The following is a 12668-nucleotide window of genomic DNA, read 5'->3' as shown; positions in this document are numbered from 1 at the left end:
AACCAGCCGATCCTGCCTGACACTTGGTTTTCCTGCCGGTGTTGGCTTGAATGAAGTAAGGGACTTCTTCAAGGCTCCCTCCTGACCTGAATTCAGAGGAGGGAAATCCCATAATAAAATAGAAAAGGTGAGGTTGCCCTGAGAGGACTTGCCACATCAGAGCCACCTAAAGGTTGTCTGGGCCAGGAGGTGAGCTGGGGCTCCAGGCCCACAGAGGAGGCAAATGTGCTCCCCACTGAGGTCGCCAGCTTGAGACAGTGGTAAAGACCACCAGGTTCTCACAGAGTGACATCAGCCAAACCTGAGCTCACGGCCAAACAGCAGCAAACACACGCCGAGGAACACGTCCATGAGCAAAAGTCAGCACAACCCAAACACAGAACAGACTCAGACCCGCAGAGGCATCAAAATTAGTGGTTAGATCTGAAGAAGTTGTCCAGAATGCATAACAGAAAAACAGGGAGGCAAAAAATATTAGAAAGATTAAGAGGGAGAGATTATAGCAGAAGGTCTAACGGATATCTATTTATAGTTCCAGGAAATGAGATGAAAAAGGAAGAGGAAAAAAAATGATTGATTAAAGATTTGATACTTGAAAATCTGCAAGAATTGATGAGAGTCATGAATACACAATATATTCCAAATAGAGTAAATAGAGTAAATAAAAGGAAACCTACCTTAGACACACCGAGAGAAAGTGTCAGAACACTGAGTCCGGGTGCAGTGGCTTATGCCTGTAATCCCAGCACTTTGGGAGGCTGAGGTGGGTGGACCACCTGAGGTCAGGTTTGAGATCAGCCTGGCCACCATGGTGAAACCCCACCTCTGCTAAAAATACAAAAATTAACTGGGTGTGGTGGTGGGCGCCTGTAATCCCAGCTACCTGGGAGGCTGAGGCGGGAGGCCAAGGTTGCAGCGAGCCGACATCACTCCATTGCACTCCAGTCTGGGTGACAAGAGTGAAACTCCATCTCAAAAAAAAAATTCACAACACCGAACACAAACAGAAGACAGATCGCCAATGAAGCCAACAATAAGACTAACAGATTTTCTTTTCTTTTTTATTTTTGTTTTGTTTTTTTTCAAAACAGTCTTGCTCTGTCACCCAGGTTGGAGTCCAGTGGCACAGTCTTGGCTCACTGCAACTTCCACCTCACAGGTTCAAGCCATTCTCATGCCTTGGCCTCCTGAGTAGCTAGGATTACAGGAGTGTGCTATTATGCCTGGCTAATTTTTGTATTTTTGGTAGAGACAGGATTTCACCATGTTGGCCAGGCTGGTCTTGAACTCCTGACCTCACGTGACCCACCCTCCTCGGCCTCCCAGTGTTGGGATTACAGGCGTGAGCCACCGCGCCATGCCCAGATTTTTAACAGCAAAAATAGAAACTGGAATCCAGTGGAATCATGTCTTCTAAAAACAGATTGTCATTCTACTGCTGTCTACCCAAACCATCTTTCCATGAGAGCAAATAAAACATTCTCAAAGAAACAAAACTGAGAGTTAAACTCCAACAAAACTCTCCTAAAGGAGTTCTAAAGCATGTGCTCTAAGCAGGTGGAAACTCATCCCATAAGGGCATGACTGACTTATGCATAGCATATCGTGTGGCGTGTAGTGTGTATTATGTAGTGTGTATTATATAGCGTGTATTATGTAGTGTGTATTATGTAGCATGTATTACATAGCGTGTATTATGGAGCATGTATCATGTAGCGTGTATCATGTAGCTTGTATTATGTAGCGTGTATCATATAGCGTGTATCATGTGGTGTGTATATATAGTGTGTATCATGTAGCGTGTATCATATAGCATGTATTATGTAGTGTATTATGTAGCATGTATCATGTGGTACGTATTATGTAGTGTGTATCATGTAGCATGTATTGTGTAGTATTACATAGTGTGTATTATGTAGCATGTATTATGTAGTGTGTATCATGTGGTGTGTATTGTGTAGTGTGTATCATGTGGTGTGTATTATGTAGCATGTATTGTGTAGCATGTATTATGTAGCTTGTATTACGTGGTGTGTATTATGTAGTGTGCATTATGTAGCATGTATTATGTAGCATGTATTACATATAGATTACATATTACATAACTATTTAGATGTCTATTAGATATACATTGTTTTAACAGAACCAGTTCGTCTACATTGAGATAAATCTTTTTCCTTATAAATTATTCGTTACTTAAAAAAAAGGAAGTTATAAAATATCAGAAGAAATGACAAATTGTTAAATATATGTTAAATCTAAACAAACATTGTCTACGAGATAATAACCACAATATCTAACTTGGGAGTTATAAAAATTATAGAGCTAAAATATTGATCAATGATAGTTTGAAAGTCTGGAGAAGAGTGATCTAAGATTTATGTTGTTGAGAAGGAAACTCAAGTATTAATCTTAAATTTATTATATTTGAAATGCAAAGTAAAATTTAAATGGTGATCACCAAAAGAACAATGGAGTGAACAAAAATTTAAAAAACAGACAAAAAAGCAGATCTCCATAGATTCCCAAAGGAAAAATATGTGATAAAGGAGAAAAAATACACACACACATATATATACAGAGACAGGAACGACACACACACACACACACACACACACACACAGAGAGACACAAAGAGGGAGAGAGGGAGGGAAGACACACACATGCAAGCAAAGCTGATAAAACTGCAGGCGAAACTGTCAAATGTACTTTCAAAGTGAGAGATTTTGACGCATCTCTTTAGACTATTGCTTTTTCAATTACAAAAAAGTAAACATATAGTAAATGTGAATAATACATTCAACAAGCTTAATGTATTAGATAGATATAGAATGCTGAACCAAATCAGAAAATAATACACATTCCTTTGAAGCAAATATTAACCATATACTGGGCTTTATGCTAACTGCATTAGATTTCAAAATAATAGTATCATACATTTTATGTTATCTAACCATAGTGCAATTAATTTAGAAATCAACAATACAGGCCAGGCGCGGTGGCTCACACCTGTAATCCCAGCACTTTGGGAGGCCAAGACAGGAGGATCACGAGGTCAGGAGATGGAGACCATCCTGGCGAACACGGTGAAACCCTGTCTCTACTAAAAATACAAAACAATTAGCCGGGCTTGGTGGCGGCGCCTGTAGTCCCAGCTACTCGGGAGGCTGAGGCAGGAGAATGGCGTGAACCTGAGAGGCAGAGCTTGCAGTGAGCCGAGATAGCGCCACTGCACTCCAGCCTGGGCGACAGAGTGAGACTCTGTCTCAAAATTAAAAAAAGAAAAAAGAAATTGACAATACAAAGATAAAGAAATTTCCTATATATTCGGAAATTTTAAGATGTACTTCTAACTAACTCCTTCATCAAAGAAAAAGATTGCGATAGAAATAAAGCCATACTTGACTGACTATTTTAAAACTTGTGAGAGGAAGGAAAAGTGGAATCTAGTAGGGCATTTATAGCTCTGAGGTTTGATTCAAATGAACACAGGCTTAAAATTAATGACCTAAACATCCAATTTAAGATGATGAAAAAGAACAATAATGAATCAAAAGAAATTGGCAAATTCCTAGAAAATATAATTTCCAAAAGTGAAACATCTCATTTTGAGATGAGATAGGTCTGAACAGACCTATAACTCTGAAAGAAATCTAATCAGTAGATTAAAATTTTCCCACAAACACATACCAAGACAAGAAAGGTTTAAGGTTATATCAAACATTAAAAAAGGTCATCCCACACTTATAAAAATGTTTTCAAAAATGGAATTAGAGACAGAAAAGAGGAAAGCTTCCCAACTCATTCTATGAGCCCAATATACCTTTGATTTCAAATTCAGCAAGGATAACACAAGAGAGGAACACAGACGTTTCTCACTTGTAAACATGGCCATAAAAAGATTAAGTCAAATATTAGCTAACTAAAAATCTACTTATGGAATTTGTTTTATCCCAGAAATGCATAACTGAATCTGGTTTTTGAAATAGAATAATGTATACATTATACATATGCAAATATATGTATTTCCCTATCTTAACAAAATGAAAGAGAAAAACCATATGATCATCTCAACAGAGGCAGACAACCATTCGATTCTATTCTAAAATAGTCATAAAAATCTTTTAGGAGACTAGGGATGAACTGAAGTTTCTTTAACCTGAGAAAAGGCATGCCAGAAAAACCCTTAGCATAAACCTTTCCTGATGGAGAAATGTCGGAAACCCTCCCTTTACCCTCTGGAATAAGACAAAGAAACCCACTATAACCGATTCTGTTAATCACTGCACTATGGGTTAACTACCACAGCAATGCAAGAAAAGAAATAAAAACTACAAAACTTGGAAGAGAAGCATAAAACAGTCATCATTTATAAATGATATTTTTTTACAGTGGAAACTTCAAATAATCTACTGATATACTATTAGAAATAAAAGATCTTAGTAAGGTGAGTGCGTGGTGACAGTTCATGAAAATCCACAGAAGTTCTGTAAACCAGCAAAAATCAGCCGGAAAATGGCAGTTTTAAAAAAGCTATCGTGTACAATAGGAACAGAAAATAAAGTAACTAGTAATACACACGAAACAAAAAAGAGCAAGTGCTATATGGAGAAAATCATAAAATCTCATTGGAGGACTTTGAAATGAACCTAAGCAAGTGAAATGGTAAACCGAGTTGACAGACGGGAAAATTCAAATCCCAGAACTGCCAGCTCTCCTCAAACTGCCCGAGATTCCACGCGGCTCTGTTAAGGCCCTAACAGGTTTTATCCATAAACTTGACACATTAATTCTACAAGTTATGAAACAACAAATACCAAGAACAGCCGCAAAACTTCTGAAGAAACTTGTAAAGAATCGTGGGGCCCTGGTCCTCCCAGATGTCATGACTTAGGAGCTCTAGCAATTCCGACAGTGCCGTAGAAGCCCGAATAGAAAATCTGGCCTGGCCGGGTGTGTGGCTCACGCCTGTAATCCCAGCACTGTGGGAGGCTGAGGCAGGTGGATCACTTGAGGTCAGACGTTCGAGACCAGCCTGACCAACATGGTGAAACCCCGTCTCTACCAAAAAATACAAAAAAATTAACCAGGCTTGGTGGCACGTGACTGCAATCCCAGCTACTCAGGAGGCTGAGGCCTGAGAGTTGCTTGAATGAGCGAGGCAAGGGTTGCAGTGAGCTGAGATCACACCACTGCACTCCAGCCTGGGCAACAAAGTAAGACCGCGTCTCAAAAAAAAAAAAAAAGGAGACTGGTATATATCAGAGATGACATCACAGATCAATGAGAACAGAAGTTTTTCAATATATAGGGCTGGGATGATTGGCTATTCATATGGAAAATGAATTGGATTCCTGCCTTACATCATATACCAAACATCCATTTCTCATTAAGTAAATGGTTAGCCATGAAGGGCAAATTTCATACATTTTAAAAGTATTAAAGAAAGATATCTTTAAAATCCTCATGTTAGGGAAGGCATTCTCTGTTCATCAAAATATCTCATAAAGAAAATGAAAAAGACAAACCCAAAATTGATAGACTACATTAGTTACATATAAACAATAAAATAGTTTCCTTCAGAAACCACAGGGAACTACTACAAATCAGTAATAAAAAGACAAACACCCCCACAGAAAAATGAGCAACAAACGTGAACAGGCATTTCACAGGAAAGAAAACTCAAGTGGCAGATAAAAAATAGAAAAATAAACTAAACCATATGGTCATTAGGAGACTGCCAATCAGAACTACAAGTTTTCATTTTAACACAGATTTTTACCTGGCATGGCAGAGACCAAGTTGGATAACACAGACTTGTTGAGGATGTGGATGGAAAGTAACTCTTTTGTTGCTGGTGGGATTATAAATTAAAATAACCATTTCAAAAAATTGGTTGTCACTTCATTCAGCTGAACATTTGCACACTCTATGATTCTGCAGTCCCCTCCACACGCACACCCTCCTCCACACGCACACCCTCCGGTGGCTTTAACTCAGGTGCACCAAGAATCATGCAGAATGTTCACTGCAGTACTTCCCATGAAAGCAACTAAATGTCCATGTATAAAGACTCAGGAACACATTATGTTACACCAAATGTCTACGTATAAAGATAGCATGAACACATTCTGTTACAGCTGCATAATAGGATATTACACAGCAATCACAACCAACCAACCACAGCCAAACAAAAGCATATGGGTGAGATGCGGATGCACAATGATTAGTGCAACAGCCATCACTGAAGAATATATATGACGCTATTTTTATAAACCTCAGAAACAAGCCAAACCAAACAATATCTGTATGTATGTATATGTATGTATATGTGTGTGTATGTATATGTATGTGTATATGTATGTATATGTATGTATATATGTGTATGTATATGTATGTGTATATGTGGGTGTGTATGTACATATATATTACTCTTTCCTGTAGAAAAGGAACACGATCAATACCAGGGTGAGGTTGGTGGATCCTCTGGTGGGGAAGCAAAGGGCACAGTGGGATGGGGAGCTCTCCAGCGGTCGTTGTGATGTTGGTGACACCCTGGATTTCAGGTGAGCTGATGGGCTCATTGTAGGGGTAGTCTTCATAGCTCATCTGATACATTACACACAGTCTGCTCTGTACTGTACGGGGAGCCCAGAAGCTGGAAACCCTGGAGGAAAGTGGCCATGCTTGGCACCTGGCCAGGCCTGAGGACCCAGGGCTTTGAAAGAAGCTAGGCCAGGGAGACTGTGAGGGATGGCAGGATGGAGATAGGGGCCAAGGAAACAGAGGCGGGGGTCAGAGAACACGGGGGTTCCACACTGCTCCTTGAAAGGTCTGAGTCCATGAGGCCCTTGTGATACTCAGAGAAAGGAGGCAAGGCAAATGACAGCGGCAGTCCTCTGACTCCAGACCGCGTTAAGTTGGTCTGATTCCAAGTGAAACAGCATTGCCGTCTGCCATGCCCTTGGTCCACAGAAGAGCGGCAGGTGCAGCTGCTCTGCGGGCCAGTGGGAGGGTGGGATGTCTGTGTGGGGATGACCAGACAGGACTGCCCCGGTCTCAGCTGCAGAGCCTCCTGGCCCAGACCTTGCCCTGCACAGAGAAGGCCGGCAAGACTGCACTCCCTGCTGCTCTGCCTACGAAAGGTTGTCAGGGAACTCCCGCTGAGACAGAATAGACCTGCTTTTGTTTTGCTCTAGACTGTGGTGGCTCCAAGGTATGCCAAAAAGAAACCACGTCAGTCACAGAGAGCCCACAGTTCAGCGCCAGCAGCTTCTTTCGCTGGTGAAAGCAGCAAGGCCAGCAGAAGTGATGCCCTGGCAGGATTGAGTCTTCCTTCTAGCAGGACACTTTAATACCCTGGGCCTAATGGACCAATTCTTACCCAGTGTTTTTCACTGGCTTCCTTGCCATTTTCCCCCAGCAACGTGCATCCCAGCTGCATCCCAGGAGAGACGGAGGAAGGCTCCTCCTCACATGCATCACAGCTGCGGCCCAGGTGAGGTGGAGGAAGGTCTGGGATCTTTTGCATCACAGCTGCGGCCCAGGTGAGGTGGAGGAAGGCCCTGCTCATGTTGCCCTCACCACTGCCTGCTGAGGGAGCGAGTTTTGGGGAGTGATATCTTGAGCCACCTCCACTTGATCTCCTGGGAGGGCTCATTCGTTCAGGTCCATGGACATTTTGAAGAGTTCCCTGTGTGACCGTGGGGCACACTGAAGTTTAAGAACCACTACTTCAGGAGGTTTGTGCTGCTTTAAGGCCAACATTCATGCTCTATTTTATGTTCTATAACTGTGAATTTTATATTTTGGATTTTCTGAAAGAAGGGCATGTGTTCTTATGTTGTTTATTAATATACTAAAAATATTAGAATAAAAACAACACGGGGAAATGGCTGCTTTAAATGTGTAAGGTGCCCACCCCAACACGGCGGCACAGGCATATCTCAGAGGCTGCTGCTGCGGCTCCGGACCACGGCAATAAAGTGAATATCACAATCAAGCAAGTCACATAAATCGCTATGGTTTCCCGGTGCTTTATAAAATTATATTTACACTATACTGTAGTCTTATTAAGTGTGAAATACCATTATGTCTTAAAAAATGCTCATGCCTTAACTGAAAAGTAATTTATCGCTAAAAACTGCTGACGATCGTCTGCCCCTTCAGCGAGTCCGAATTTTTTGCTGCTGGAGGGGTCTTACCTCAGTGCTGACGCTGCTGACTGACCAGGCTGGTGGCGGCTGACGGCTGGGGTGGCTGTGGCCATTTTTAAAAATAGGACAGCAATGAACTTTGCTGTGTGGATGAACTCTTCCTTCCACGGAGTGTGTGATGCTGCTGGGTAGCGTTTTACCCACAGCAGAGTTCTGTTCAGAATCGGAGTTAATCCGCTCATACCCTGCCACCACTTTATCAACTCGTTTATGGAATATTCTAAATTCTTTGTTTCATTTCAACAGTCTTCACAGTGTCTTCATCAGGAGCAGATTTCATCTCAAGAAACCACCTTCTCTGCTCATCCATAAGGAGCGTTTCCTCGTCCGTTCAAATTTCATCCTGAGATTGCAGTTCAGTCCCATCTTCAGGCCCCGTCTAATCGTCTAATTCTAGTTCTCTTGCTATTTCTACCACGTCTGAAGTTATTTCCCCCACTAAAGCCTTAAACTCCCCAAAGTTATCCATGAGGGATGGAATCAACTTCACCTAACCCCTGTTAAGGTTGATATTTTGACATCCTCCCATAAATCATGAATGTTCCTAATGGCATCTAAAATGATGAATTCCTGTCAGAAGGTTTTCAGTTGACTTTGCCTAGATTCATCAGAGGAATCAACTATAGCCTTAGAAAATGTATTTCTGAAATAATAAGACTCAAAAGTCAAAATCATTCTGGATCCCTGGGCTGCAGGGTGGATGTGGTGTCAGCAGGCAGGAAAACAACATTCATCTCCCGCACGTCTCCATCAGAGCTCTTGGGTGACCATGAGCAGGAATTGTTCTGAAAAGAATCTTTCTGAGCAATAGGTCTCAAGAGTGGGCTTAGAATGGTCAGCAAACCACGCTGTGAACACAGGTGCTGTCATCCAGGCTTTGTTGTTCCATGGATGGAGCACAGGCAGAGGAGACTTAGTCTCATTCTTAAGGGCCCTGGGATTTTCAGATGGCACCTGGGCACTGGCTTCAACATTAGCCCCTAACAAGGGGGTCAGCCTGTCCTTGGAAGCTTTGAAGCCAGGCACTGACTTCTCCTCTCCACCGGTGAAAGTCCTAGATGGCATCTTCTTCCAATAGAAGGCCGTTTTATCTGCACTTAAAATCTGTCGTTTAGTGCAGCCTCCTTCATCAGTGGTCTCAGCTGGGTCTTCTGGGGAACTTGCCGCAGCTTCTCCACCAGCACCTGCTGCTTTACCTTCGCTTTTATGTTACAGAAACAGCTTCTTTCCTTCAACCTCATGAATGAACTTCTGCTGGTTTCCAACCTTTCTTCTCTCTGAAGAAAGTGGAGAGAGGCAGCTTCCTCGCCTCTCCAGCCTTCAGGGAACTGAAGGGAGTTAAGGCCTCAGTCTAGACGAGGCTGTGGCTTCAGGGCGTGTCATGGCTGGTTTGATGTTCTATCTAAACCACTGAAATTTTCTGTCTCTGCAGTAAGGCTGTTTTACTTTCTTATCATTTGTGTGCACTGGAGTCGCACTTCTAATCTCCTTCAAGAACTTGTCCTTTGCATTCACAACCAGGCTAACCATTTGGTGTGAGAAGCTTTTGGCCTGTCTCGGCTTCTGACATGCCTTCCTCACCAAGCTTAATCATTTCTAGCTTTTGATTTAAAGTGAGGGACCTGTAACTCTCCCTTTCAATGAAACATGGAAAGGACATTGTAAGGTTGCTAACTGGGCAGATTTCAATATTGTTCTGTCTGAAGGAACAGGGAGGCTGAGGAGAGGAGAGACGGGAACGCTAGGTCAAGGGAGCTGTCAGATCACAATTAAGTTTGGTGTCTCACGTGGGCAGCTATGGTGCTCCAAAACAATTGCAGCAGGAACATCAGAGATCACCGATGACAGATCACCATAGGCGATAGCAATGAAAAGTTTGGACGACTGTAAGGATTGCCAAAATGTGACAGAGACATGAAGTGGGCAGGAGCTGTTGGGAAAATGGTGCCAATCGACTTGCTAAAGGCAGACTTGCCACTAATTCAATTTGTGAAAAATGTAGTATCTTTGAGTGCAATAAAGTGAAATGAGTAAAACGCCTGTGTATAGCAACCAGTTTGGGGACTACTTCACGGCACACTGGTAGCTGATGGCACTTAGAAGCTGCCGGTTTTGACAGAGCTCACCTGTGAAGTGGTGATGGCTGGCTCGCCGGGGCCCAGGACCTGTGCGTGGCTGGGAGCTCCCTGTGGGGGTCTTTCGTGGGCTCCAGGACCTGCGGAGTGTGAGTTGCAGTTCGGTGGACAAACATGGCCAGGACAGATTGTGCTCCTGGGGGCTGGGCACCTTCCCCTAGAAAATCAGTGACGTGGGAAACGGCTGTATTAGTTGTGAGTGACGTCAGCGAGTGTGGTTCTCAGCAGTCCTGTGAGAGGCAATGCTACTCTTCCATTTATATTTTTAAAAAGAATAACCTGGTGGGGCTTTTAAGCTTTGGGGATAAAATAAACCAGAAAAACAAACAGCTTTTCTTGATAAGACCGATACATACCCCAGGTCTTCCTCCCTGGAACTCTGACTGGTGTTGAGAGGTTGAAAGAGAACGGCCTGCACCACACCCAATGACCGCTCAGCTTCCCTCCTTCCTGAAAAGCTGCACCACACCCAATGGCCACTCAGCTTCCCTCCTTCCTGAAAAGCTTCCACGGCATTTGGCGAGACTCCACGTGCTATCCCATCCTTTCACTCGGTGAAAATGAATGAAAATGGCCAGGTGCGGCAGCTCACGCCTACAATCCCAGCACTTTGGGAGACCGAGGCAAGTGGATCTCCTGAGGTCAGGAGTTCGAGACCAGCCTGGCCAACATGGTGAAACCCCGGCTCTACGAAAAATACAAAAATTAGCCGGGCGTGGTGGTGGACACCTGTAATCCCAGCTACTCGGGAGGCTGAGGCAGGAGACTCACTTGGACCTGGGAGGCAGAGGTTGCAGTGAGCCAAGATCGCACCACTGCTCTCCAGTCTAGGTGAAAGAGCGAGACTCCATCTCAAAAAAAAAAAAAAAAAAGAAAAAAAGAAAAATCAAAAACCTAGTTGTAAAATGTAAACTTGAAGGCACCTGTAGTATTGTACCATAGACTGTTTCTCACAGATTAATTTTGGTGGAGTTATAAACGTTGTTAGAATCAAAACGAAGGCACTTGTGTTAGAAAAACAAACGAAAAGCCCTGACGAATGGAACCAGCAAAGGCCATGAAGGGAGGTTCCCACGTACATCTAATAACAAAAAATATGATAGAAGACTCTGCAAAACTCAAAATCTTGCACAAAGACCAGCACAACCTGACACAAAAAATACTTCTGCAAGGACGTCTGCCCAGCAACTGCCTATCTAGCCTCGGACCAGCATCACCCTCGCTATTGATCTTTGTAGCCCGGGATAATTCTTTCAAAATAATTCTGTCATCCTCCTAATTTTCCCTTTAAAACCCTTTGTCTTCCTGTACCTGAATATGCATGCAATTTACTGTGGTATGTGTATTCCCATTTCAATGCTTTATTCTTGGATAAGTTACTTCTTCTTTGCGTGACTCTCTCTCTGTTACTTAGCCTGATACATATGGTGTCAGAAATGGGACCAGAAAAATATCACCATCGGAAGAAATCATTTTTTATTCCCATTTTTTGGAACCATTGTGCAGTATTTACTCCAGCTCTTTGAGCTCTTCACTTCCACAACTTGATTTTTCACCCTGGTGAGTCCTTTCTCAGGCTGAGCCTTTCTCTTTGTGTTGGAGGCTTTTTGATGCTACTCAGAATGTGACTTGGATGAGGCTGCCTTGATAAAGGACTGCACGTCCGGCCCGAGATGATAAACAGGCTTTTTGTCTTTTCTGCGAAGTCCTTGCAGGTGCAAAGGCATAAATCTTTCTGGGCTGAATGCTCTGATTTGTACAGAATTAACATTCTCTCTGTAAGGCATGTCTTTACTTGTGAATTCACTTTTGATCTGCATGCCTAGTTTAATATTTTGTTCTATCTGGACACCTAGGTTAAAATTTTTGTGAACACTCTTACCTTGGTTCCTTTGACTTGATTCGAGTCTTTCCCCTTGATGGTTTTTTTAAATGTTCTGAGAACAAAAATAAACATTCTAAATGATGGGTGCAGAATGGCTAACTAAAGGCCACTAGGGCAGCCGCCGCCATCTCAAAGACGGCCTAAACTCCTGACATTCCTTGGCTGGATTTGTAGATTTTCTTTGCTCTCAAGAGATTAATAAGAATTGAATGAGATTCTAAAACATTAAAGTATGCCAGGTGTGCTGGGATTCCAGCCAGCTACATGTAGTGGCCCATTCTCATGCACATTTTTTAAGTGATCGGCAAAATGACACCAAGGAAAGTCCAGAGCTCAATGGCAATTATTTGAACTCTCTAAAAAAGCAACCCTTTCGAAAAAACAACCTTGCAGCAACAGAGTTAGCATGGAGTCTTCGAAGGTCTCTATCTC

At 42.7% G+C, this 12668-nt stretch overlaps 1 protein-coding gene across 5 annotated transcripts in view; it reads right to left on the bottom strand.

Moving 5' to 3' along the window:
- LOC106994590 (uncharacterized) overlaps positions 1-12668 on the bottom strand; it is a 98905-nt gene that overhangs the window by 76634 nt on the left and 9603 nt on the right. For 4 of the 5 annotated variants that reach the window (XM_077974877.1, XM_077974879.1, XM_077974880.1 and 1 more), the window contains exon 2: positions 10343-10431. In XM_077974877.1, coding sequence (XP_077831003.1) covers positions 10343-10431 — 89 coding nt within the window. Of the gene's footprint in view, positions 1-10342; positions 10509-12668 lie in introns of all 5 variants that reach the window. The other variant, XM_077974878.1, reaches the window with a different exon arrangement.

The sequence above is a fragment of the Macaca mulatta genome, chromosome 18, assembly GCF_049350105.2.
Source record: "Macaca mulatta isolate MMU2019108-1 chromosome 18, T2T-MMU8v2.0, whole genome shotgun sequence".
NCBI lineage: Eukaryota > Metazoa > Chordata > Mammalia > Primates > Cercopithecidae > Macaca > Macaca mulatta.
This window is presented reverse-complemented; position numbering and strand designations above follow the sequence as displayed.